Source organism: Nematostella vectensis, chromosome 9 (assembly GCF_932526225.1).
Source record: "Nematostella vectensis chromosome 9, jaNemVect1.1, whole genome shotgun sequence".
Classification (NCBI taxonomy): Eukaryota; Metazoa; Cnidaria; class Anthozoa; order Actiniaria; family Edwardsiidae; genus Nematostella; species Nematostella vectensis.
The window spans coordinates 2,300,385-2,328,073 of NC_064042.1; the positions used below are offsets into that span (position 1 = coordinate 2,300,385).

At 43.3% G+C, this 27,689-nt stretch overlaps 1 protein-coding gene across 5 annotated transcripts; it reads left to right on the forward strand.

Moving 5' to 3' along the window:
- Positions 1-499: 499 nt before the first annotated feature.
- On the forward strand, positions 500-27,323 carry LOC116617878 (transient receptor potential cation channel subfamily A member 1). Of its 5 annotated transcripts, none has more exons than XM_048732125.1 (30): positions 511-1,821; positions 2,226-2,471; positions 3,142-3,256; positions 3,506-3,681; positions 3,811-3,915; positions 4,938-5,046; positions 9,792-9,889; positions 10,104-10,151; positions 10,461-10,646; positions 11,053-11,241; positions 11,481-11,567; positions 11,971-12,056; positions 12,843-13,004; positions 13,117-13,231; positions 13,812-13,981; positions 15,008-15,092; positions 15,490-15,546; positions 15,739-15,819; positions 16,306-16,376; positions 16,635-16,770; positions 17,003-17,032; positions 17,559-17,639; positions 17,896-18,062; positions 19,280-19,340; positions 19,937-20,002; positions 20,209-20,382; positions 23,275-23,343; positions 24,235-24,345; positions 24,807-24,922; positions 26,954-27,323. In XM_048732125.1, exons 2-30 carry the CDS (start codon positions 2,274-2,276, stop codon positions 27,021-27,023), a joined length of 3,219 nt encoding a protein of 1,072 aa, XP_048588082.1. In that variant the 5' UTR covers positions 511-1,821; positions 2,226-2,273; the 3' UTR covers positions 27,024-27,323. The 5 variants fall into 5 exon arrangements, 4 of the variants coding, with proteins under 4 accessions (XP_048588084.1, XP_048588082.1, XP_048588081.1 ...); XM_048732124.1 differs by having other exon boundaries at positions 512-1,821; positions 2,230-2,471; XM_048732126.1 differs by having other exon boundaries at positions 516-1,821; positions 2,230-2,462.
- The last annotated feature ends 366 nt before the right edge of the window (positions 27,324-27,689 follow it).

Here is a 27,689-nt window from a genome sequence, read left to right on the forward strand (position 1 = left end):
TACTAGCATTATTAAGTCCTGCTTTGAGGGCACAAAATATACGTTCTTGAAATACGATTTACCAGTGTGCAATAAACTACGGACATTTAACCGGTCAATAATAACAGCAGTATTCATTATTTTCAATATTTTGAAAATGCACGCTTCACTGGTGCCTTCTCATGGTAATGAATATTATCTCGATGGGGGAGGGGGGAAGGGTTCTTCAGTTCTTAGAAATGGTGCTTGTAGGGATCCGCAGACAGGCGCTTCGAGCCAATGTTTAAACCTCAAAATCTATGTTAGAGAAAGAGAGACAAATGGCGTCCATGTAATATACTATGTGTGCGAAGGAAAATGCATACAGAGCTGTAGCAGCTCTCGAATTATTGGGTGGCACGACACAGAAAGATTAAGAAAACAATGAGGGGGGGGGGGGGGGGGGCACAGCCACGGCCCTAGTGGTCAATTCCTTATAATTCTTGAAAATATTGGGGGGGGGGGGCACGTGCCCCCAGTTTCCCACCCCCTGCTACGGCCTGATTTAGTATAGACTTTGTTTGGGAAGGATAATGCATTTAGTATAGACTGAATAAAAGTCCTGCTCTTCATCACAGTGCGGAGAATAAATTCTGGAGGATGCGAGTGGTTTCTTCACAGGTGAATGATTTCCAGGGTGAAAATAGACCGAGGCGAGCGTGTTGTAGGCAAGTGATACTTTATAACGCTACGGACTGGGCCTCTTTTCAAGATGGCATCAAGTTCCTGCAAGTGCACGAGAAAATTCAATCTGAATATTTTAGTAAGAAGATACTACTATCCTAAAGTCCCTGGCTAAATCGAAACCTGCGAACCGCATTAATACAATAATATAACGTCGCGGTAAGCAAAGCCGACAAACATAACAACACCCATTGTTACGAGGCACACAGACACACAAAATACGGACGATAGCATATAATCTATGGCGAGTCTGGGTCTTGTCCGAGAGAAGAGAGTCAGGGGCCGAGAGATTGATAGGCCGAGAATCGAATGACATTCTGCTAATTGATCGCTAGATATTTTTACTTCGCGATAGAACTTTTATCTTAACAACGTTTTTGCATCATGCAACATGCATTGCAATCGTTTTTTTTATAACGTCGAATTTTCAGTTGAGGCTGGGCCGTTCTTAAATTTTCGTGTATGAACATAAGACTACATGAATTTTTAGAAAATGAATTACACACATTGCTGTTGTGGTTAACAAGACTCTGCACTTAAGAAAACATCTTACTAACAAAAAACAAATGACAATAGTAATTTATCACTTAACTTCGTGAAATCTTTCAAGGAAATCGGAAATCAGTGTTTGACATTTTGAACTGGTTAAATGGAAAGCTTCCTGGCCCGGTAACCTATTCTAAAGAATAGAAATTTCCCCCTAAAACGGGTGGACATAGTTAGATCAGTAATCCATAAACTTATTTGTCTTGATGATATAAAATTGGAATGGTTGATTATCATTTCACGGTCACACGACAATGGCTAAGATTGTCTCACAAAACAAAGTCTCGGATGTGGTCATAGATTTAGACGGAAAGGCGAGGTCCCTTAGGCTTTGTTTTCATTACCCTTATGATTGAGTCTTTTATTGTTGCTGTGTGCATGAGCGAGTTTTATTGAAAAGCTTCACACAAAGGCAGTGAGAAGCAAGTTTTTGAATTGGTAATAAGGCTCGTTGGGCAGTTTACAAAACTCCAAAAAGGATTATTAATAAGTCTTGACCTTATCTGGACATTGATCTGTTGCAATTTGTGATTTAGCGTTTTGACCCGGAGGTGAAACATTCCTATACACAAGGTGAGGAGAAGTAAACAACCTGTTGATGTGGAATGTGTATAGCCGCTTTCGTTTCCTTTTATAATGTATAAGGAATATAGGTGATGAGCATGTTGAGGTATCTTAACAAAAAGGTACTCTAGTTACAATAAATATTCAATTAGTTTGTCACTTGTAAACTCCTTCTTTTACTCATGTTAAGGCTGGAGTCGTAAAAACATTTATGTCCATATTGATATCTAATGACGGGACTGAATGATAACTCCATTATGCTAATACCCTTTATATAATACTAAAAAAAAAATTAAAAACTGGTGATGATAATGGAGTGTATATATGGAGGTTCCAATGTATATATGTCTTTGTCTCAAAACGGTCTCTATAAGGCGACCGCACGCTTCACGAGGTTTGTTTGCTTTCATGAGGTAGAGACATCTCAAACCGCATTATCTAAGTGGTCGTAGTGGTACATCATGAATGGAGTGAAGGCTAACGGAACAGTCCATAATGTGGATGACAAAAAACCGGACGAAGACGTAGACGCCATTGCCTTGGAGGCGATTAAAAGGGTCAAGCGGAAGAGACAACACGCGAAAATTGTCATGAATTATGAAGACGAAGATGACCAGAATAACCAAGATGGGGACACGGACGAACAGCAGGTGAGAGATGTTAGTGTGTGTGTGTGTGTGTGGGGGGGGGGGGGGGGGGGTTAGGGACGGGAGATTGCACTGGTGGTGGTGGTGGGGGGGGGAGGTGAGGGAGATAAGGACGAACAGGTAAGAGATATAAGTGTAAGGGGGAGGGGAGATGGGGAGGGAAGGGGGGGAAGGACGGGAGATTGAGGAGGGGGGGAGGGTTGGGTGGAGAGGCCTTCGGAATAACCAAGATGGGTTTCCTGTGTTCAGGCAAGTCCCAGGAGTTCTATTGGGTTTCCTGTGTTCTCACGGTTTATCTTCGAGCACAAGAAACCCGGTAAGAACGCCTGGCATCTTGGCTGAACACAGGAAACCCGATAAAACGCCTGGGACTAGGCTGACCAAGATGGAGATATCGAAGAACAGGTAAGAGATTGTAAGAAAAAAAGGGGGGGAGGTGATGACGGGAGATTGAAGGGGGAGGGGACCGCGATTTCAGAGGAACGACGGACGAATCCGCATGGATCTCTGAGGCTATCAGTGTCAGCCTCAAAACGTCTTTAATATCTATCCTTTTAAGCGCTCTTTTCTACCGCTCTATAATCAAACTACTCCGAGAAAATCATCCAAGTTAATACGAGACTCCACACGTAAATGATGCATGCAACTGAAGCATAAAAAACTATCTTTTTATTTCAATCAGCAAAAGGAGAATCTAGACGAAGATATAAAAGCTGCCGGCAAACTACAGAGACTCAACAAAGCAGTAATGGCGGGAGATATGACCAAATTTCTTAAACTAATTGATCAAAAACTCGGTAAGAATCGCTTAACATTTATTCTGAAACTTCAGCCTGTAAATAAAGCGCTTTACCCCCGTCCCATTTACATACAGGCCACCTTAAATGTACACATACATTGATTCGTGTTTCAAAGAGCCATACTCATTATGTGTTAGAATTTCAAAAAAGTTTTTTACGTCATTTACCAAATGCCATTTTGCTATTATGACCAAATTTCTGCTAAAAGAGACTGTTAATATTTTATTTGCGTTTGCTGTCCAACAGGCATAAATCAAGCGGACAGTTTCGGACGCACCCCTGTCCAAAACGCCATTCTAAAGAGCGACACGCGTATGGTGGAGACGTTGCTTGGAAGCGGAGCTGACGTCGGGCACCAGGATGACAGGGGGGACGCGCCACTACACTACGCCGTCCGGTCTGGAAGTGAGACAATTCTTAAGGTACTGAACATACGAAAAAATCGAGCACAAAATTACTTGACATTCGATGAATTTTGTATATATAAAATTTAAAAATCGCATTTGCATAAGAGAAAAAGAGGGTTAGGATTTGTCACTTTACCCTTTCAGTTGGTGTTAGGGAATTGTAGCGAAGTCAACACAAAAGGAAGTAACGGATGTACCCCACTTCACATTGCAGCTACCCTCAATAAACCAAAACTCTGCAAGCTGCTGGTGAGTGATTATTGTTGATCGTTCTCATATCGAACCTGCCCAAATCGGGCATTATAGTGGAAGGAGGGCCAGTGTGATTATGTTTCAGTTTTACTGTCATGCTACCCTGGGTACCAGAGGCTCGAGCTTCACTCCAACAACATGAACCGCGAAGCGGCGTCTCGTAGTCAGTAAAGGCGCATAGGAAACGAACAAAGCTCAAGACTCTGGTACCCAGGGTACTGTCATGCTTATTCAACCATAAAAACGAGGTGCGGCGAAACCACCACTAAGGACGGTCACTCCACGTCAAATGTTGTCACATAGGAAAAAAGGACACATTAATTGTAATTAAAGATTAACGTGCGCTTAGCTTACCATATTAAAAAAAATTCTCGATGTCTGCATCTCGCATTTGTACTGCTCGCCGTGTCTCGTTATAATGCTCAACAAATGCTTGCATCAAATATCGTGCCTCAGCACGATATTACAAACTGTAAACACAGTGTCGTAGTAGGCCCCGAAATATTTGGGGATTATAACAATAAAGAAACATTTTGAAAAAATTGGGGTGGGGGGGGGCACGTACCCCCAGTGCCCCACCCCGTGCTACGGCTCTGAAACCAGTACTCCGATTCTATTTCCTCTGCATGGACGTATCCAAGTTTTGGGAGAGGAGGGCTCAACATGCATAACTCCTGTCTTCATTTATAAGTTAAACAACATTAGAGGCGCTCCAGAATCCTTAGTTTGAGGAGAACCTGCCCTAAAAATAAAAATTATCTTTGGGTCACGACGAATGCTACTTCCATTTTCTAAGAAATCTCCTTTCTGACTGTAAGGAGCTTGTTGCAATCGTTCATAAACTAAAATTTGACCCATTACCTCTGTTGGATCATAGCCTTGGACCCAATTTCCCGGAAGAAAAGAGAGGGAAGGAGACAGTGAGTGAGAGGGCGTCTCCAGGGGAGAATGGGACCCGCCCAAGCTCATCCCACTCGTGGTTTGTAGGCACAAACATTATAGTCGTCTATTTATTTCAGATCGAGAATCATGCCGACGTTAATAGCACTGACATTGATGGCAAGACCCCCCTGGGGAAAGCGATGGAGAGTGGAGCAGCAAAATCAGCGGAATTTCTTCTAGAATACAGTAAGTTTGTGAAGCATTGTGATGTCCCGTTTTCACTCCCCCTTGTAGTTTTGGGCTACCTGTAGTAGCAGAGGGACTGGGGCGAGGTAAGATGGCGGCCTCCTAGAGCGATCGGACTACGATTGTATGGTAGCACCTTAGAGTATCTTAGACACAATAAACGTCATACCACATGGTGTCAGAAGATGGCAAGCAGCACGCCATTCGTGAAGCCACCCGAAGTATTGGAAATTTCGAGCGGAAATCCAGCGTTTGCTTGGAAAAAGTGGAAGCAAAAATTCGAAATTTATTTGAAGGCCACTGCCACCTCCACGAAGCCTGACGAAGTCAAGGTGGGTTTACTGCTCAATCATATTGGAGACAAATGCCTAGAAATATATAGTAACTTTGTATTTCGCCCTGATCAACCAAACCCAGATGGTGGAGACCCTATACCGGGCGAAAACCCGGATAATTACAAGACGGTTATAGAGAAGTTTAACCAATATTCTACTAAACGAGACCCACAGTAAATGCTCCGCGAGAAGTTCTGGCCCCAGCTCCAACGAGAACCAAATCAGAGTTTTGACTACTGGGTAGTCACTGTAAGAGAAAGGGCTGCAGAATGTAAATTCCCACCCGAATTCCTCGAGCGAGCTATAAGGGATAAGCTTACCTTTTCCTGTGTAGATGATAGGTCTAAATTTAAGTTGTACGATGAAGGGGCAGGGCTTTCACTCGATAAAACAATAACAATCCTCTCGATGAAAGAAGCATCTAGTCGAGAACTACAAGAATCAAAGACGGCAACAATCGAGAGAGTAGGATTGAGAGCACCTGGAAAAACAGCACCCCAGTATGCACAGCGGTTCGAGACAAAACGTCAACGGAGACAGCCACCTGATAGATGCGGATACTGTGGCAGAGACCATCCTCGAGGCAAAATCAACTGTCCAGCAGCTAACGCGCGTTGTGATAAATGCACCAAAGTTGGGCACTTCGCTGCTGTATGTAGAAGCAAACCGAATACAAGAGTAAGTCAAGTAGAAGATGCACGTGAGGGTGAAGTTTTAGACCATAACCCGACATTCGTGGGACGGGTTTTATCAGTCTCTCAAACAGATAATACATTACCGGATCAAGATAAAAACGTCGACATCACGTCTTCCGAAAATCAAGTCAGTGAGGCCGAAGCATTAATGCCTGAGATATCTACCGATTACATTCGCGATCCTGGACGGCATGTGAAGCTGAGAGTAGAGAAACGCGAGCTAACGTGGTGTATTGATACCGGAGCCCAGGTCTCTGTGATGCCGGAAACCGTGTACAGAGAGGTGTATGGGAAACTCTCGCCGCCAGACAGAAAGCTGATAGGCGCAGGGGATACACCACTAGAAACTGTTGGACAAACAATCATTTACCTACAGCTCGGGGAAGCATGCATCGAAGAATGTGTCTACGTAGTGAGAGGTGCAACAAAACTGCTTCTAGGGATCCCAGCTATCCGCAAGCTAGGGTCAATACACGAAATCCCCAATACCTACAGTGTCAGGGCTATCGACTGCAGCGCCAACCAGCAAAATGAAAAACCGTTCACCAACAAGGAAACCATAGTTCGCAAGAACCCACACCTCTTCAATGGTCTAGGTAAACTAAGCGGAGAGTACACGATCCGTCTTAAGGAAGGAGCAAAGCCATTTTGTTTGACAACCCCTCGACGAGTACCGCTCCCACTGCAAAAGAAAGTGGAGCAAGAGATAAACCGGATGGTAGAGCTCGGCGTGATAGAACCAGTAGACGAGCCCACGGACTGGTGCGCACCGATAGTAGTGGTACCAAAGCCAAATGGAACCGTGCGAATATGCGTCGACCTCACAAAGCTCAACAAAGAAGTCAGAAGAGAAGTATACCAAATGCCTAAAGTGGAAGAGACTCTCGAAAACATAGCCAAAGGATCGATCTACTCCAAACTTGACGCTAACTCAGGCTTCCACCAAGTTCCCTTGTGCGAGGAAAGCGCTAAGCTTACTACTTTTATCACTTCTTTTGGGCGGTATATGTTTCGCCGTCTGCCATACGGAATCTCCTCTGCACCGGAATACTTTAAGAAGAAAATGGACCAAGAGCTGGCTGGACTAGAAGGCACACTATGTCATATGGACGACATCCTGGTCGTTGGAAAAGACCAAGCGGAGCACGATAAGAGACTGGCTGCCGTCCTCCACCGCATCACGGAAATCGGCATGACACTGAACCCAGACAAGTGTAAGTTCTCAGAGAAGAAGACCTTGGACAGGTGAGTACCTTGGACAGGTGATCGATAACGAGGGGATCAAGAAAAATCCCGCCAAGGTGAAAGCTATCGTCGACATGGATGTACCTAGGGACATCCCTAGCCTGAGACGATTTCTCGGGATGGTGAACCAACTAATGAAGTTCTGTCCCAATCTAGCAGAGAAGACGCAACCACTTCGCGACCTGCTTAAGAAGAATAGCGCATGGGTTTGGGGCAAGGCGCAAGATGATGCCTTCGATGACTTGAAAGAAGAAATGGCTTCAGAGAGAGTGCTTGCACTGTATAGCCCCGAGAAAGAGACTGTAGTCTCCGCGGATGCAAGCAGCTTTGGATTGGGGTCAGTACTCATGCAGAAGCAGCCATCCGGAGAAATGCGTCCTGTTGCATATGCAAGCAGATCTATGACAAACACCGAGTGCAGATCCGCACAGAAAGAAAAAGAGGCATTAGCAACCACGTGGGCCCTAGAGCACTGGTCCGATTTATTGGTAGGCATGAAGTTCACTGTCGAAACAGACCACAAGCCCCTTGTACCCCTGTTTACTTCCAAGATGATCGATGAGCTGCCGGTACGCATAAAGCGTTTCAGAATGAGGCTGATGAGGTACGATTTTGATACTCGGCACGTTCCAGGCAAGGAACTTTATACCGCAGATGCACTATCTAGGTGCCCACTAAACGAAAAGAGGTCTGAGACGCCGTGCCAGTCTGACCACCTGTACGCTGAAGCGGACTGTTATGTGAATACCATACTGCTACACCTACCAGCATCCGACAAGAGACTAGAGGAAATACGGTCAGAGCTGAAGAGAGACGACACCTTGAAAGTCGTGATGCATTACGTACAGAATGGGTGGCCAGAAACCAAACAGAAGCTCTATGGGCCCGTGAAGAAATACTGGGGTGAAAGAGGAAGCTTATCCACCCACGAAGGCCTATTGGTGAGGGGACGAAGACTTGTAATTCCGTCGAGTCTCAGGCCAGATATCTTACGGTACCAACATGATGGTCACCAAGGCATATCCAAGACACGGGACAATGCAGCATCGTCCGTTTGGTGGCCCGGAATCTCCAAACAAATTGAAGAGATGGTTCGCAATTGTGCCACCTGCGAAAAATATCGGAAGGAACGTATAGAACCGATGAAGGGAACAGATTTCCCAGAGCGACCGTGGTCCAAACTCGGAGCAGACTTCTTCCAACATGAAGGCCGACACTACCTGCATATAATCGACTACTATTCGCGCGATATCGAAATATACTTGGTGAGCAAGAATGTAACAGCCTGTGATACAGTAAACAAGATGAAGAATGCCTTTAGTCGACATGGAATCCCAGATATCTTAGTTACCGACAACGGACCACAGTTCGCCTCTGCAGAGTTCAACAAGTTTGCGGCTACATGGGGATTCGATCACATAACTTCATCACCTCGGTACGCCCAGTCAAATGGCGAATCGGAACGAGCCGTCGAGACAATAAAGAACTTTCTGAAGAAGTGCGATGACGAGTACCTCGCTCTTCTAAGCTACAGAAACACACCGCTTCACAACGGATATTCTCCCTCACAGCTAAGTATGGGTCGCAAACTAAAAACGAGAGTACCGTGCCACCCTGACGAGTTGAAACCTCAACTCCCAGACAATGATGTAGTGAGAAAGAGAGAAAGAGAGTACAGAAGACAAATGCGGGAAGACTATGACCGCAGACACACAGTTGCAGAGGGGGAGGAGTTAGCAGAAGGTGATCGAGTATGGATACCAGACCTAAAGACGGAGGGGACGATAATCAGGGCACACGAAACCCCACGATCGGTTGTAATACAAACACCAAAGGGATTGCGGAGACAAAACCGTCGACAGGTAAGAAGAGCCTTAGGAAGCCCTCAGCCAACATACGCTGCTACACAGTACAGGGCCCCTATACTCCCCGAGAGATACACGACTCCGGAAGCAATACAAAGCCAGTCAAGCCCTCTCCCGGTACAACAACCATCAGTCTCCGAGAAAGAGACCTTCAATGAGATGTCTGGACCCACACAAGGAGATGGGAATCGAGTACCACAGCCGTGCCCTACGCCAGAGCAGCCAACCCTGAGGCGATCAGAGAGAGTGCGCCGCAGACCTTGCAGATACATTGAAGAATACTGATTGACAATGACTGCTGTTAGTTACCATTAGAACAATGTTAGAATATTTACTTGTATAGGTCAATTTAGAAGTAGACCATAAGTACACGTTTGTATGTTAGGTTACTGTTAAAAGGGGAGATGTAGTATTGGGCTACCTGTAGTAGCAGAGGGACTGGGAGCGAGTAAGATAGCGGCCTACTAGAGCGATCGGACTACGATTGTATGGTAGCACCTTAGAGTATCTTAGACACAATAAACGTCATACCACACCCCTCTCACCCACGTGCCGTCTTCTCCACTCCTCCAATAACTGTGTATCTATTTTTTACTCTTCCTCAGTAAAGAACAATCACTTGAAGCTGGACTCTTTCCTTTCCGACGCTGATAACGAAGGCAACACGTTACTGCATCTAGCGGTGGACAGCGGTTTTACTCGGGTAAGAAAGCAATCTGGGTACTACTTTACATTATCTGGAACCCAGGGGCTCGCGACCAGTGTGAGACGCGCGGCAAGGGGGCGGGGACAAGAAAGGGACCCCTCCCCAGGCTTCCTCCCCACGCGTCCTTGACTTGTTTCATGTGAATCTTTTGAGAATCAAAGGGTGACTTTGATGCCTTGTACTTGAACATATTATTTATGTCTTTTTTCAGGTGGTGGAATTGTGTTTGGATAACGGTTCTATCATCCGTAGACCCAAGGTTAGTCAATTACTTTTCAATATGAGGGGGTGAGGAGAGGAGAACTTACAGCTCAATCTTTTCGTGTAAGTATCATAACACGCCTTTTGGTATCTATGGCATATGAAATCTATGGGTGCACAACAAACAATCCGCCTTAATCAACTTATTTTGGGAATATTACGATTTTTATCGAATTTGGTAAATATATAAAATCTTTTTTAGATTATTATTTCGATACTTCATCACATAATGTGTTTTTCGTTGATTGATAGAAATAATAGCAAAGGCATGTGGCTGGTCTCTTAAATATTCTTTCTCTTTCCCCAGCGCAATGACCGAAGCACGGCGTTTCACCTCGCGTGTGAACAAGGCGCTACAGAGATAGTACAACTTTTCTTGGAAAAGGACCCAAACTTAGCAAAAATTCTCCTGGTGGATGCGAACGGCACTACGCCTCTGCATAAAGCGGCACAAACGAACAACCACTCCATACTCCACCTGCTTATTACAAAGGTATGATCGTTAAAAAAGCATACCTATTCATAAAATTACTGCCAAATGGCAGTTTTGCGACCGAAAGATTCAATGGTTCTCATTATGTTTCTAGGCCAGAAAAATATATTCATAATATATATTCATACAATTATCCAGTGTAAATCATGGGAAGTGTAGTGCTAGGCGTTGTGCCAAGTACTCGTCAGCTTTTGCCATTTGCATTTTGGGCGGACTGTATTATGTATCGATATGTAGAAATGGCAATAAGCTAAGAACCATAAAATAAATCTACAAAATTAAGAATACTGGCTCGCACGAGAATTAAGAAAATTCACAAATCTCTACCAGATTGGCCTTCCCGGGTATTCGGTAGTAATGTGCAAGACTGATGCCCTCTCCATTTTAACTTATTATGTGTTAATAGGGGGCTAATATCAATGCTCGAAACAATGACAACGTGACCCCCCTAATGATGGCGGCTTCGAGGGGCTCAAAGGATTGTGTGCGCATGCTCATGGAGAATGGCGCTGACACAACAGTCAAGGATGTTGACGGGCGCACAGCAGTCTTCAACGCTGTAGGATATGGCGTTACCATGGAGATCTTGTTGGAGGTTAGTGCTGCATTTATCTTTTTTAATAACGTGTAAATGTCAAAGATGAAAAAAAAAAAACTTGAATCCTGCTGTTTGTTGGTTTCGGGGTTTACAAGTAACAACCCACAAGGAAACATGCCCTAATATTATGTGTATACCTCTTAAAAAGCAGTCCTACCGCAATCTAGCAATCAGCTACTAAGATAATTAATTTACGAATTTCTCTCAGCTCTCATACCCTATTGTCCCGTCTCCAGGACCAGGCCCTTGTGCCTCTACTAACAGAAAAGGACGCTTCAGGCTACGCCCCGCCACATTACGCCGCACAACAAGGCGACCTCAAGGTAAAAGAGAGGCGATACCGAATAACCTAGTCCAGTCCTGGGACTCTCTTTGCGCTCGAGAGAGTCCCAGGTCTGGACTGCGAAAATCCCTGCTTCGGAAACCGTCAATTTTCCTGCTCGCTCGGCAATTGCTTATTAGGAAATTGCATACCATATTTGGGAGTCCGATTTATTTGTTTACCTTCTTAGAGAAATGTCTACATTCCCCCCAAGCCATAGCCCTAAATTCACGCCCGTGAGGGGAGAAGTAGGTTTGTTTACCCATTTAGCGCACCATTTTCTCCTAGGTAGCTTGCACTGGCAAGCAGTGGTACTTAGTTTTCCTTGAGGGGGTTGAGGGGGCTCTTCCGAAACCCCTTGGCTACGGGATTGAACAAAATCTAAATCTTGGTTCACTTTTCAGAGCATTCAGCTGTTTCTTGATCACAACAAGTCCACCGCGACCATCTTGTCAGACTTTCAGGACACGCCCCTACACGTGGCAGCCAGGTATTCAGAGCGGTAACATATAAGGGCTGCCCAGCCCCTCCCTCAGACTCATGACCTGACAAGTCCTTTTATCAATTATCCAAACATCCCCAGCCTGTCTGAAAAAAAAAAAACTACTTAAATGCCTTATTGCTTTATCAAAATACATCTTAGAAAAGTCAACCGTTCGAGATTAAATCAAATTTCAAGACTTTTCACCATGGCAGTAAAATGGAATACATCATTAAATAAGACAAGAAGGTAATCATCACAATGCGACGCGCGCTACCGTGGTAAGGAAATGAGGATGCGAAAAACATGCTGTTTGATTGACATGAACTTTACTAGCCAATCAGCGTGGCAAAAAAATGCTTCTCTTGGTATGAATTTCAAAAACTGTGATTCCGGCATGCTGATTGGCTAACTTTTGTGATTCTCGCATGCTTATTGGCTTACTTCTGTGATTCTCGCATGCTGATTGGTTACTTTTGCGATTCTTGCTTGCTGATTGGCTAACTTTTGTGATTCTCGCATGCTGATTGGCTAACTTTTGTGATTCTCGCATGCTGATTGGCTTACTTTTGTGATTCACGCATGCTGATTGGCTTACTTTTGTGATTCACGCATGCTGATTGGCTAACTTTTGTGATTCACGCATACTGATTGGCTAACTATTGTGATTCTTGCATACTGATTGGCTTACTTTTTAAGACTTTGTATTGGCGAGCACTGCAGGCCACGGTAGCACGTGTCATACTGTACCTGTCTTAGTGAGTGTTATCTCCATTGACAAGCAGTTCGTCCTAGGTACGGTTGGCACGAAGTCGTACGCGCTCTGCTCGACAAACAAGGCGCGAAAATTGTCAATCTCCAAGACAACCGATCACGCACAGCTCTTCACTACGCATGCGCCGGGGGACACCACAAAGTTGCCGCTGTACTTCTGGGATTTGGTGCCGAAATTGAAAAGTAAGATGATGCGATTGGTTTGAATCGTTTTCGTTTGTCGTTGTGCGTCTCTGAATGCAGTACTCCGGCTCCAAGTGTGAAGTACATCTCACTTTTATATCTTCGAAAACAGAGACCAATCTAGCCGCACCGCTCTTCACGAAGCCGCCAAAAAAGGCAGCAAAAAGACAGTTGAAAAGATTCTCTCCACCCACCCCCGCTGCCTCAACAATTTCGATGACGATAAGGTAAGAGTCTTTTCCCGTTGTATGCATTTGACCCTAAGATTTGCTTTGATTCCGTACAACACGCACGCATGTTTCGCCCCATCACGTGAATACCCTTTTATGGACTGTGTGAATACCCTTATATGGAGTGTGTGGATACCCTTATATGGACTGTGTGAATACCCTTATATGGACTGTTTGAATACCCTTATATGGACTGTGTGAATACCCTTATATGGACTGTGTGAATACCCTTGTATGGACTGCGTGAATACCCTTGTATGGACTGTGTGAATACCCTTATATGGACTGTGTGAATACCCTTGTATGGACTGCGTGAATACCCTTGTATGGACTGCGTGAATACCCTTATATGGACTGTGTGAATACCCTTAAATGGACTGTTTGAAAACCCTTATATGGACTGTGTGAATACCCTTATATGGACTGTGTAAATACCCTTATATGGACTGTGTGAATATCCTTATATGGACTGTGTGAATACCCTTATATGGACTGTTTGAATACCCTTATATGGACTGTGTGAATACCCTTATATGGACTGTGTGAATACCCTTATATGGACTGTGTTCTCTCGTAGAACACGGCCCTGCACGTGGCAGCATACCATGGCCACGCCCACCTCGTCAAGTACCTACTGTCTGTGGAGGGACAAGAGATCCTCATGAACTCGTCCGGGCAGAACGTGTTCGACCTTGCCGTGGACATGGACCTGAGGGAGGTCGCGCAAGCCATCGCCGAGCATGACAGGTACAGCGGTGTTACTTAACTGTTCATGCGCAATAAAACGTTTGCGAAGAAACGGCGGATCTGTGATAAGTCTATCACATGTTGTGGTCCGCTTGATTGGGTTTATTCAAACAGTTCATCACTTAATCAAAAAAACAGGTTGAATATTGATCCCAAGGAGCCGCGAAATGTTCGTAAAGGATGTGCAAGTGTTCAAATATAGCAGAAGAAAAGATACGGCAGCAATAAATTGATCAATATTTATGTATTTGTTAATGAGAGGTTCAAGTTAATATTGGATATTCAATCTACCGGGGTAAAAAAAGGTGAGAAATGGGTTTTAGTAAACCCATTGACCCCTCAACCTGCCTGTGCCGGCCATGAGAGAAGTGCCCAAAAAGGACCAAACAATTTATAAATGCAAAATAAACACGATATCAAGATATTTGGAATCAGTCAAATAAAAAAAATGTTTCGAGATGATAGTAACTACTTTTCAGCCAAATAAAAGCTTGGGTTCTTAGACAAATAAAAGCTTGGATTCTTAGACAAAAAAAGCTTGTGTTTTTAGACAAATAAAAGCTTGGGTTCTTAGACAAATAAAAGCTTGGATTCTAAGACAAATAAAAAGCTTGGGTTCTTAGACAAATAAAAGCTTGGGCTCTTAGACAAAAAAAAGCTTGGGTTCTTAGACAAATAAAAGCTTGGGTTCTTAGACAAATAAAAGCTTGGGTTCTTAGACAAATAAAAGCTTGGGTTCTTAGACAAATAAAAGCTTGGGTTCTTAGACAAATAAAAGCTTGGGTTCTTAGACAAATAAAAGCTTGGGTTCTTAGACAAATAAAAGCTTGGGTTCTTAGACAAATAAAAGCTTGGGTTCTTAGACAAATAAAAGCTTGGTTTCTTAGACAAATAAAAGCTTGGGTTCTTAGAACATTTGAGCTACCACACATTTGAGCTACCACACATTTGAGCTACCAGGAGTCCGGTGTACTGGTGGCGGTCGAGTTCCTGTTCGGTCGATTTACTGTTGTGTTCTCTTTACAGGTGGCGAGAGGTTATGGAATCCTGCAAGTCGGGAGTTCCGCGACAGATGACAACTCTGATAGAAAAGATGCCGCTAGTTGCTGAGGTGAGCGATGACAGGGAGGTCATTTTATTATTTCTCTTTCTTTTTTTCGTTATGACGTATTATAGCCGTGTAGCAAACATTAATTATCTTGAATGGGGAATAACTGTTCTTGTTTCTTCATTATGGATCACAGCGGTGAGCAATCTTTGAGTATCTTAACCGTCCGAGGGCTGGATTGGGAACTGTCCTGGGAAGAGTGGGGGAGGGGTATGCATAAACGTATATTTAATGCATGGGTGTGCCCCCAGTTAGAGCATGGCTTTTGAACTTCGGGTCCTTAATTTACAATATTGTGTGTCTTACACAGGGAATAGTCTTTGAGGTATTCTGCTGTTGTGAATCTTAGGCCAAGAGTTAAGGACTAGATATTTACATTTTTATCTTATTTCATGGGTAGTGCATCTTTGACCAGTGCGTTTCAACTGAGGGGGATATTATGAACAAAGATTACAAGGTAAAGTAGTAGTTGTCATTGCCTCAGTGTTTATTATACCATAGCCTTATTGGGTTTTCTGTGGTTGGTTATTAGTGTAACAGCACAGGAGGCCTCTTGTCCCAGACTCCGCTTGACGGTTGATCTTCGACCACAGGAAACCCAATAAAAACGCCTAGTCTTATATTGTTAAAATATCTTATCCGTTTTAAGGTGACATACGACCTAAGCGTGGCCCTCATCAAGAGTGATCTGAAGGGTACCAAACAGAGGACAACTCTATCAATAATGGAGGTATTAATTGAGATAGTTCATGCAAACTAGCAACCATTTTAGGTGCCCGAGAAACACTTGTTGTCAACAGGCGCGCTTTCCCCTGCCTGCCGTAGACCATAGGCACACAAAGAACGACTGTTTTACATGCGACCGTCAAAAAAATTTGTTTTTCCATTGAGGAATCGTCAATAAACAGGGTAGGTCAGGGTATGTCTGCGCAACCTCTTGCCAAATCCCTCGCCTTGCGCCCGTATTATATACGAGAACTTAACCGAATATAAACTGGCATGCTCAGAGTGTCATGATTCCCCAATTAAGATAAAGGTATGGCTGTGGTGGGGGATAAATCCCGTATTCCCCGGCCTAAAACAGTCTTACACACCTCTTATTATACAAATGCCATTTTATAAACAGGGCATCGTTCAACTGAAATCTTAAACGCTATTCCCAAAATTTTCCTTCGTTTTTTTTTATTCTTACCTAATCAGATATTTTGTGTAACAGCGTTTGGCACAGTTGCGAGTGGTTAGGCTCCTGAGACATCGCATAACCTTCACGATCCTCAGCCAGAAATGGTGAGTAGAAATGAAATCTACCTCTACCTCTTTTCTCCTGTTCCCCGATCCTTACCCGTCGTCTTCCTCTCCTTGACATCTTCCCTCTTCCCTCTCCCATCTTCCACATTTTCCCTCCTCCTATTTTCCTTTTTTCTCTCACGTCTCCCCTTTCCCTCTCCTTTCACTCCCTTGATAAATCCCCCTTCTTCTTCTTACCTTTTATTATCTTATCTTTATTTATTATGATATCTGAGCGCGACTTTATTTTTGTTACAGGAACACGTTCGGGTGGGTGTTCTTCCTGCTAAACGCGGTTCTCTTCCTGCTCTACCTTTTACCTCTCACATATCTACACGTGGCACTGAGAGATAACGACGCCAAATATTGTGCAGCATACAATACTTCTGCACAGGTAACGACACGTTAGACAATGTGAAGCTAGGTCACGCCACTCTAAGTTTGTCAAGTCACGCCACTCTGGCACATGTCAAGTCCCGTTTCTCCAAATCACGTCCCGTGTTATGTCACATCATATCTTGTCATGTGTCGTCACAACTTACCACGTCATTTTCACACCATGGGCCGACAGTAGCTTCTCAACAGAAAAGCCCAGTACTTATCAAATCCATTTTTTTTTATTTCAGTCCGAAAAAGGATGCGACCGAAACTTCTTGGTAAGGAATGTGATCAATTATTGCCCTCACACACTCTAGCTCATTCACCTTAAAACACTAGCGGTTTGCCATTCTCCTGGGGAGCCCCCTTAAAAGTATCGTTTAGATGTAAAATTTGCTGTAGTGCGTTGCTGTAGTACGTTTTGTTTTTTGGCTTTGTGTATTGCTTGTTGTCGGCAGAAAAGTGATAAATTTACAAAAAAAGTAGATCATTAATGCTAAGAAGAAATAGTGGGATAGGTGTAATCTAAAGTTTATTAGTCTAAAAAAACCTTGAAAATCTGATATAAAATTGAGTTTTTACGGGCTCCTTCAACTGTTTCTTAATGAGATGAGGTCTATCTTGAATGTCATGTGACTTAGGTACCCTAACATTTTGAAAATGGTCCCTCCCCCCTCCCCTACACACACAAGCTTTGTCGTTTTTTCCTCATACCGTCCTTGTACCTTTTCCCACTAATTATTCGTCAATTTGTTGTATTTTTTTCTGCCATGATATTCTGATTTAACTCCATGCTGTATAAAGGAAATGCAAATTTTACAAATCTACGTGGCCGTCATGACTGGTGTTCTACTCCTAAAGGAACTCTATCAGTTCTATCTACAGGTACGTGCGAACCTCCATTGCATCCACCCCCGTTTTAAGATTAAAATTTCCAAATTTCTTATGCCAAATATAGGTCACGTGACCAGAGCAAGCAAACGTCATTGGACCATTCCAAAATGTAAATTATCCCATATTGATCAAACTGGAAATGTCTTGAAATTTGTATGAGTAATACACAATAATATTACCATTTACTACTATCGTCTGATTATTACTGTTAGACAAAATGCCAGCGGATATGTTTGCCCTGTTTCAGTGGAGGACGTACTTTCTTCAATTCACCAACCTGCTTGAGTTGTCCGCCTACATTGCTGCCCTACTTTCCGTCATTCCTTCCTGTGAGTGCAAATGGGGCAGGCAGAAGACCGCCGCAGTGGTAGCATTGTTCTTTGGCTGGATTAACCTCATTCTCTACATCCAAAGGTTATAGTCTCCCCAACTCCCCCCCCTCCCCCCCCCCCCCCCTCCTCTCCCCCAGCTGCTCTGGATTCGTCACTCGTGAGTCACACTAGGCGGCGCGCTGGTTCAAGCACTGCACAGCGTGACCAGTCCAGAGCGGCTGCGAGAAATCCTTAAAAGAGGAGATTACACTCCCCCCCCCCGCCCCACCCCCGCCCCGTAACACTTGGCATTTAATTCTGTAACGTGATAGCGTGTTGTGACACATGACTAGATCTAACGATGTATATTTGACATTCATGATGTAAATGTGACATTCATGATAGAGAAGTAGATGTGACATTAATTATATAGATGTACATGTATTTGTGACACTCATGATGTAGACGTGACATTCGATGTAGATGTAAATGTGACATTATTCATGATGTAGATGTGACATTAATGATGTAGATGTGACATTCATGATAGAGATGTAGATGTGACATTCATGATGAAAATGTGACACCCATAATGTAAATATGACACTCATGATGTAAATGTGACAATGATGGGGATGTAGATGTGTCATTATTCATGATGTAGATGTGATATTTATGATGTAAATGTGACATTATTCATGATGTAGATGTGATATTTATGATGTAAATGTGACATTATTCATGATGTAGATGTGATATTTATGATGTAAATGTGACATTATTCATGATGTAGATGTGATATTTATGATTAAATGTGACATTATTCATGATGTAGATGTGATATTTATGATGTAAATGTGACATTATTCATGATGTAGATGTGATATTTATGATGTAAATGTGACATTATTCATGATGTAGATGTGATATTTATGATGTAAATGTGACATTATTCATGATGTAGATGTGATATTTATGATGTAAATGTGACATTATTTATGATGTACATGTGATATTTATGATGTACATGTGCAATCATGATAGCTTGGCACGTCACGTTAGCAGTAACACAGTAAACGACGTTGTGCGTGACATCAGTCGTAGCAGCTTGGTAGATGACGTTACACTGGTAACGTAACAGAGACGTGACATGCGACAAATTGATGCATATTGTCTGATTTCAGAAAAAACTTGATTTTGCGCATTTTATAGGGCTTTCTGTTATAGCATAGTTGTTCTAAGCTTCTTGAAGTGATAAGCAAACATCATATCAAATTTCTTATCCAAACAAATAAAACGCCAATCTTCGTTTTTCCACAGGTTACCCGCATATGGAAAGTACATCATCATGTTGTACAAAATGTTCATGACCCTGCTAAAGGTAAAGCAATTATGTCATTATGATGTAGACTATGATGTCATTATGATATGGATTATAGCGTCATTACGATGTGAACTATGACGTCATTATGATGTGGACTATGGCGTCATTATGATGTGGACTATGACGTCATTATGATGTGGACTATGACGTCATTATGATGTGGACTATGGCGTCATTATGATGTGGACTATGACGTCATTATGATGTTGACTATGGCGTCATTATGATGTGGACTATGACGTCATTATGATGTGGACTATGACGTCATTATGATGTGGACTATGACGTCTTTATGATGTGGACTGTGGCGTCATTATGATGTGGACTATGGCGTCATTATGATGTGGACTATGGCGTCATTTATCTCTGAATGGCGTAGGAGATCCAGTAGTTCTTCTTAGCGCTCGCTAACTAGATTTTACTTCATTATTAAATCATTCAATTGTGATAAAATGATGACGATGATAGTGGATAGTGATGATAATAGTTTTTATTTAGTACAAGAGAATACATTTCTAAGAAAGCCCTACGTTACACAGAAAACAGAAAACTACACTTGAAACCTGCAAAAATGTCTTTTTTTTCATTTTCAGGTGCTGCTGCTGTTCGTCCTGTTCGTCGTCTCGTTTGGATTGTGCTTCTATCTGATGATTTACAGTGTAAGATATACAACAGACGAATATTTTAAAATAAAGCTAGATAGTAGTAGAAAATAGAATAGAAAATGGTATGAATGTGGTGGCGCGGTGACGGTGACTGTCAGATCTCAAGCTCAAGGTGATAGACGTACCTAACCCATACTACATCACCAAGCACATTTTCGCGTAGTTAGGTACAAGTATAATAACTAAATGTTATTTTTCAGGATGATTTCACAGACCTGCCCAACACTCTGATGGAAATGTTTATTATGACGCTTGGAGAGTTGAACTATGGGGACAAGTTCCGGCCTTGGGCTAATCTAAGCTACCCCTACTTGATAAACATCCTCTTCTTCCTGTTCGCGCTCACGATGCCAATCATTCTAATGAACATGCTGGTGAGTAACGCAATCCTAGATGTGCCGAGAGAATGTGTAACGCAATCAACGTGTCACGTGGTATAATGTAACGCAATCTATGTCACCTTGTTTGCCCTCTATAATCCCTCTCATAATCCTAAACATTCTCATAAACATGCTGGTAGCGCAATCCTAGATGTGCCGGGAGAAATGTGTTACGCAATCAAGGTGTCACGTGGTATAATGTAACGCAATCTATGTCACATGAACACAGCACAAACTAAATTTTCTTTATCCAGTTTGCCCTCACTAATCATATCATTCTCATAAGAATGCTTGTAACGAAGCTTGTTACGCAATCCAGGTGTCACGAGAAGTCGCATGGGAGGGGGGCGTAGCGCAATCCAAATTTCACGTGGTTTATGCGTAGCGCATTCCACTTGTCACGTGTTTTTAATCGTAGCACAACTGTGTTTTGTCATAAACGACCTTGGACCGTAGCTTACAAACCGACGCCTTTATGTTAGACTTTGCGAAAGCTTTTGACAGCGTCCCCCACGAACGGCTCAAGTCCAAACTATACAGCTATGGAATCGGTGGCCAAACCTTGAAATGGATTGATGCCTTTTTGTGTGAGCGGTACCAGCGTGTTTGTGTCAATGGGGCAAAGTCAAGCTGGACGCGGGTTACATCAGGTGTGCCTCAAGGTACTGTCCTTGGCCCAGTCCTGTTTAACCTGTTTATAAATGACATACAAGAATCTGTACGGTCCGAGATAAGACTCTTTGCAGACGACTGTGTTTGTTACCGCACTAATAGATCGCGAGAGGATTGCAAAGAGCTACAGCGAGACATATCGAGACTCGCGTCCTGGGCTGACCAGTGGTCCATGAGCTGTGTCGGGGATTAAGAGTTTATTAGTTTTACGTGACGCAAGATAGCGTGAGGAAAATTACGTATGTTATTTTACGTGACGCAAGATAGCGTGAGGGAAATTACGTATGTTATTTTACGTGACGCAAGATAGCGTGAGGGAAATTACGTATGTTATTTTACGTGACGCAAGATAGCGTGAGGGAAATTACGTATGTTATTATTAGGTGTTATTGTCCTATCTTATCTGGAAATCAAGTAGTGATTTAATCTTGTGAACGTGAATAGCACGATGAATCGTAGTAAGAAAGGAATGTAAACTATTTAGTAAATATCCGTTTGTGGGTAGATGAAAGAAAGCGCTGTATTATCCATTGATCTTAAAGGCGTAAAATTGGGGTATAAATAGGGAGAACATTGTATAGTTTAGTATTGATCGTTTTGGATTGATTGAATTGGTTGTAAAACGTTGATCGTTGAGAGTTGTATTGATTGTACGTAGCATGAAGTGCTAGTAAACTCAAACGTAAAAAAGTATCGAAGGAAATTGATTGCACGGGGAAACGAATTTCCACGACAAGCTTCCAAGCAACCAAGTGTAACATGATCCGCATCTCAAGGAAGACCAGAAACAACATCAACCACCTGTACTATCTGGAAGGTGTGGCCCTGGACTTTGTTGAGGAAATAAAGTACCTCGGAGTCACAATAACAACGGACCTCCGATGGAACAGACACGTTGCTGAAACAGTGAGCAAGGCAAACAAGATCCTAGGCCTACTTAGGCGGAACCTGCACTTTTGCGACACAAAAGCGAAGGAAGCAGCCTACGTTGGCCTCGTTAGGCCGCTGTTGGAATATGCAAGTGCTATCTGGGACCCGCATACCAGCAAGCTCATCGTCGAGATCGAGAAAGTCCAGAGGCGTGCAGCACGCTTTGTTACGGCAGACTTCTTCTCCTTCGAACCCGGCACAATGACGCGCCTCCTTTCCGAACTGGGTTGGCAGCCACTCGAAGACCGCAGGCGCACCTCCTCATTGGTGCTCCTAAACAGTGGCCTAAATAATGCGTCTATCCTGCCACTCGAAGATCTGGGGAAACCGTCTCGCGCCTTGCCCCGCACTCAACACTCTGAATTCTATACTATTCCTAACGCTAGAACTGACATATATAAATATAGTTTTTTGCCCCGTGCACGGAGACTGTGGAACAACCTTCTACAGTCTGTAATTGACATGAGAGGCTGCCCAGAGGCCTTCCACGCTGGGCTTTAGACTCGGCACTGCGCTGCGCACAGACATATTGTACAATAGGTTGCGCAATTTATTAAAGTGAAGTGAAGTATGTTTGACGCAAATGTCACTTGAAACCAAAAAATGCATATATAATAAGATAAAAGCTGCTATTGTTGCTACTTTTGCTATACGCAGTAAGAGCCTACGCCCTAAAATTCTATAAAATCTTTAGTGCACCCTTACTCTGCAACTGTATACCATCACCGTTCTATAACCACTCTGTTGAACTGATTTCTTTGTTTGATGACTAGGTTCGGTTTATCTGTGGGAGATATTGAACTGATTTCTTTGTCTCATGACTAGGTCGGTTTATCTGTGGGAGATATTGAATTGATTTCTTTGTCTCATGACTAGGTCGGTTTATCTGTGGGAGATATTGAACTGATTTGTTTGTCTCATGACTAGGTCGGTTTATCTGTGGGAGATATTGAACTGATTTGTTTGTCTCATGACTAGGTCGGTTTATCTGTGGGAGATATTGAACGGATTTCTTTGTCTCATGACTAGGTCGGTTTATTTGTGAGAGATATTGAACTGGTTTCTTTGTCTCATGACTAGGTCGGTTTATTTGTGGGAGATATTGAACTGGTTTCTTTGTCTCATGACTAGGTCGGTTTTGTCTGTGGGAGATATTGAACTGGTTTCTTTGTCTCATGACTAGGTCGGTTTATCTGTGAGGATATTGACCTGATTTCTTTGTCTCATGACTAGGTCGGTTTATCTGTGGGAGATATTGAACTGGTTTCTTTGTCTCATGACTAGGTCGGTTTATCTGTGGGAGATATTGACGCGATCGAGCAGAGCGCGCTCATCGACCGTTACGTCATGCAGGTGAGCAGCCCTCCGTGTCTACGAGATTAACGCCCTGTCACACGTAGACTTTTCATACAGGTGTAGTTTTTTTCACAGAAACAAAATGCAGGGGCTGCTTCATTTTTAAAGAAACACGATAGCAATAGGAACTATCGGTTCTACTGAAGCTATTAAACGCCACCAATGGTGGCGCCAATGGTGGTCCCAATGTGTGTATGCTAGTGTGCTTCTAAAGTAGACTTTTCGGCTGCAACTTGTCTCGCAAATATTGCAAGTCGCACGCTCCATGTCACGTGGAGTTTTTCCTGCGGCTTGGAGACAATTGTTGCGGAAAGTGGAAGGGAGTTCTTCTTTTCGTGCGACTTTGAGAAAAGAAAAACAAGCTGTTAAGGGGGTGTCAAACGTAAGAAAACGCGCGAGCGACATGCAATTATCACTTTTACGAGACAAATCGCAAAAGAAAGAGCATTTTATATAACGAATGCTTGGCGTGGATAGTAACGAATAAAAAATAAACATTGTAATTGTTGTCTAAAACAAATAGATATACTTTTCGTGTGTCTGTTCTCTAATTAACGAACAGAAGACGTCACAGCGTGACATGGACAACAGTTTATATTTATAAAACACATAACGTTCTTTTTTTTTTGCAAAAAATGAGATACATTTGATGTAAAGTGAGTACTAAAGAAAAATATAACTTTTACTTAGAATGTAACTTTGATCCCAGCCCCTTTGTTTTAGTTAGCAAACTTTTTCAGACCCCAGCATACTCAAGCGATCAGCCGATTCTAGCTACTTTCGTTTCATTTTCTTCACCCAAGAAAAGGAATTTTGGTATATTTTGATTACTTTAATCATCATCATTATCATCATCATCTGCTGATATCGTCTGGTGGTCATCCATAGATTGAACTGATGAGCTACATTGAAAACATTATTCCCCGCTTCATCCTTCGCCGTGTGACGTCATACAAACGCGTCGAATATCCAAATCACGGGGCCTCGGTACTATCTAAGGTAACAAATCCCATTTGTTGTGTGTTTTACTCGTTTATCCTTGTCCTTTCCCGCGGGGATCCAACGATAGTGAGTGAATCGGGGAGCTTTTAGGGGCGAGGTGTTCCGTAGCGTTAATACAGGAACATTAAGACAAATTCTTCAGGTATGTGGGTGGGTCTAGCTGTTGGGCTAAGTTTGGGGGTGTGTGTGGGGTTCCAGATGATTGGATGCTTTGGTACGAGATGTCTTTACAGCCTTCTTGATTGAAGCTGTCACATTTTGCGTTACATCGATACATATTTTATGGCGAAATGCATCACGTTTTGCGTTTGGCACTACATTTTGTGGCGAAACCCATTACATTTTGCCTAACTTTGAAGTACAATATTTTGTGGCTAAATGTATCACATTTTGCGTTGGTATTCGTTCTGTGGCGTTACAGGGTTGACTGTATAAGGGTTCATGACTCGCGTTTTCAGATATTCAATTCTGTGATCGGCTTCGGTGAATACGAGGCACCTGATGACGAAGATGGCGACGAGCAAGGTGTTGTCATAGCGACCATGAATGACAAGTTGGAGGATCACAGTCATGAGTAAGTTAAAATTCGTCTGATTAATAAGGCAAGCCTGTGTATTGTGCGGTTCAAGTCAACACTTGGTTCCGGGTTCGATTCCCAGTTCAAATTTGAGCTGAGCTAGTTGGTTCTCACCTTTGCTCAGAGATTTTTTCTCCGGATCCTCAGGTATTCTTACTCTACAAAAACAACAATTTCGATCCTAAGCTGTGTTCCGGGGTCAGAAATTATCACCACCACAGCTATAATAATCATTCTCATTACCAGCACTATAGCCTGCGTAGCAAGCGTTCCGATGTGTTTTGAGCGAAAAGAACACAGAGAAACAGAGGAAACCGGCGAGAAGTTCGATATGTCTCATTTTGGCCGCACGAAAAATGGGGCGAGCGCAAAAAAGGACTTCTTTCCCCTCCTCTCTTTCGTTTTTTGCACTCGCCCATTTTTCACGCAGTCAAAATCTCGCCCATCGAACTTCTCGTCGGTTTCTGTGTTTCTTTTCGCTCAAAACACACGGGAACGCTTGCTACGCAGGCTACCACCACTATCATCATCATTACCACCATTACCTCTAAATCATCAATGTGGACTTTAAAAGCACACTAGCATACACACATTGGCACCAGTCGGGCCAAGACGGGACGCTAGCACAGTCTATTACCCGTGCAGTTCGGCAACCATGGACAGCTGTTTCGTCCTTATTAGGACTCGTCAGCATGGCATAGCCGGTTTGCCTCAGTTAAACTTCATCGGCAAAAAAAACTGCAGGGCGACTTCGACTCGAACGAAGTGCTTTAAACCACAGCTTAGATCCATGTGGGATCTAGAGCTGCGACCGGGCTAGCGTGATGCCAATTGTGCGGATCACGCATGCGACCTTTGCTAGTCTAAAACTCCGTCGGATAGCCAAACTATCCTTGCGAGTATGTATACATCGGTTTTTTTTGCCGATGAAGTTTAACTGAGGCAAACCGGCTATGCCATGCTGACGAGTCCTAATAAGGACGAAACAGCTGTCCATGGTTGGCGAACTGTACGGGTAATAGACTGTGCTAGCGTCCCGTCTTGGCCCGACTGGTGCCAATGTGTGTATGCTAGTGTGCTTTTAAAGTCCACATTCATGTATACATACTCGCAAGGATAGTTTGGCTATCCGACGGAGTTTTAGACTAGCAAAGGTCCGCACAATTGGCATCACGCTAGCCCGGTCGCAGCTCTAGATCCCACATGGATCTAAGCTGTGGTTTAAAGCACTTCGTTCGTTTCGAAGTCGCGCTGCGGTTTTTTTGCCGATGAAGTTTAACTGAGGCAAACCGGCTATGCCATGCTGACGAGTCCTAATAAGGACGAAACAGCTGTCCATGGTTGGCGAACTGCACGGGTAATAGACTGTGCTAGCGTCCCGTCTTGGCCCGACTGGTGCCAATGTGTGTATGCTAGTGTGCTTTTAAAGTCCACATTCATGTATACATACTCACAAGGATAGTTTGGCTATCCGACGGAGTTTTAGACTAGCAAAGGTCCGCACAATTGGCATCACGCTAGCCCGGTCGCAGCTCTAGATCCCACATGGATCTAAGCTGTGGTTTAAAGCACTTCGTTCGAGTCGAAGTCGCGCTGCGGTTTTTTTGCCGATGAAGTTTAACTGAGGCAAACCGGCTATGCCATGCTGACGAGTCCTAATAAGGACGAAACAGCTGTCCATGGTTGCCGAACTGCACGGGTAATAGACTGTGCTAGCGTCCCGTCTTGGCCCGACTGGTGCCAATGTGTGTATGCTAGTGTGCTTTTAAAGTCTAAATCATCATTACCTCAATCATAATTACAACTGTCATCAGTAAGTTGCTTCCCGTATGCACTAGCACGCTCGTGAAAAAGTATATGATCGGTTCTTGTATAAAATAGGGGTGCACGTATACTCTCCAAATGCCCTTGTAGCATCACATTTCACAGCCACCACCGACACTTGCCACCAGCACGCGTTTATTTTTATCACCCTCCTTCGATCAAACGCATTTACAGTAAGTCAGTTACTAAAGTCATTTTTCCTAGAATCCAAGAGATGCACGACGTTATCAAACAGATGTACCAGATGCTCAAGGATTCCAAGAAACGGGAGTGACACGACGTGAAATACTTGAGCCATGTTACACATGAACATGTAGAAGCCGTGTGAAATACTTGAGCCATATAACACATGAACACGTAGAAGCCGTGTGAAATACTTGAGCCATGTTACACATGAACATGTAGAAGCCGTGTGAAATACTTGAGCCATGTAACACATGAACATGTAGAAGCCGTGTGAAATACTTGAGCCATGTTACACATGAGCATGTAGAAGCCTTGTGAAATATTTGAGCCATGTAACACATGAACGTGTAGAAGCCGTGTGAAATACTTGAGCCATGTTACACATGAACATGTAGAAGCCGTGTGAAATACGTGTGAAAGACGTGTGAAAGACGTGTGAAATTCGTGTGAAATACGTGTGAAAGACGTGTGAAATACGTGTGGAAGACGTGTGAAAAGCTGTGGTTAACCCCTGGTTCCCATGCTCCTTTAGGGGTTAATCCGCAAAGAGAGACTTACGTACGAGTTTGAAAAATGCAAGGAAAGTAGGGACATAACAAAAATGTACAGGCTACAATGAGGGGTCGTAGGGGAATCATGAAAACCGCACGGAAAGTCGCAAAAATGCATAACCGCATCAGAAGAAAACGCCGCTCTGTTTAAGAAACCGCAAAACCGCACCAAAAGAAACTACAAAAACAGAAAACCGCACTAA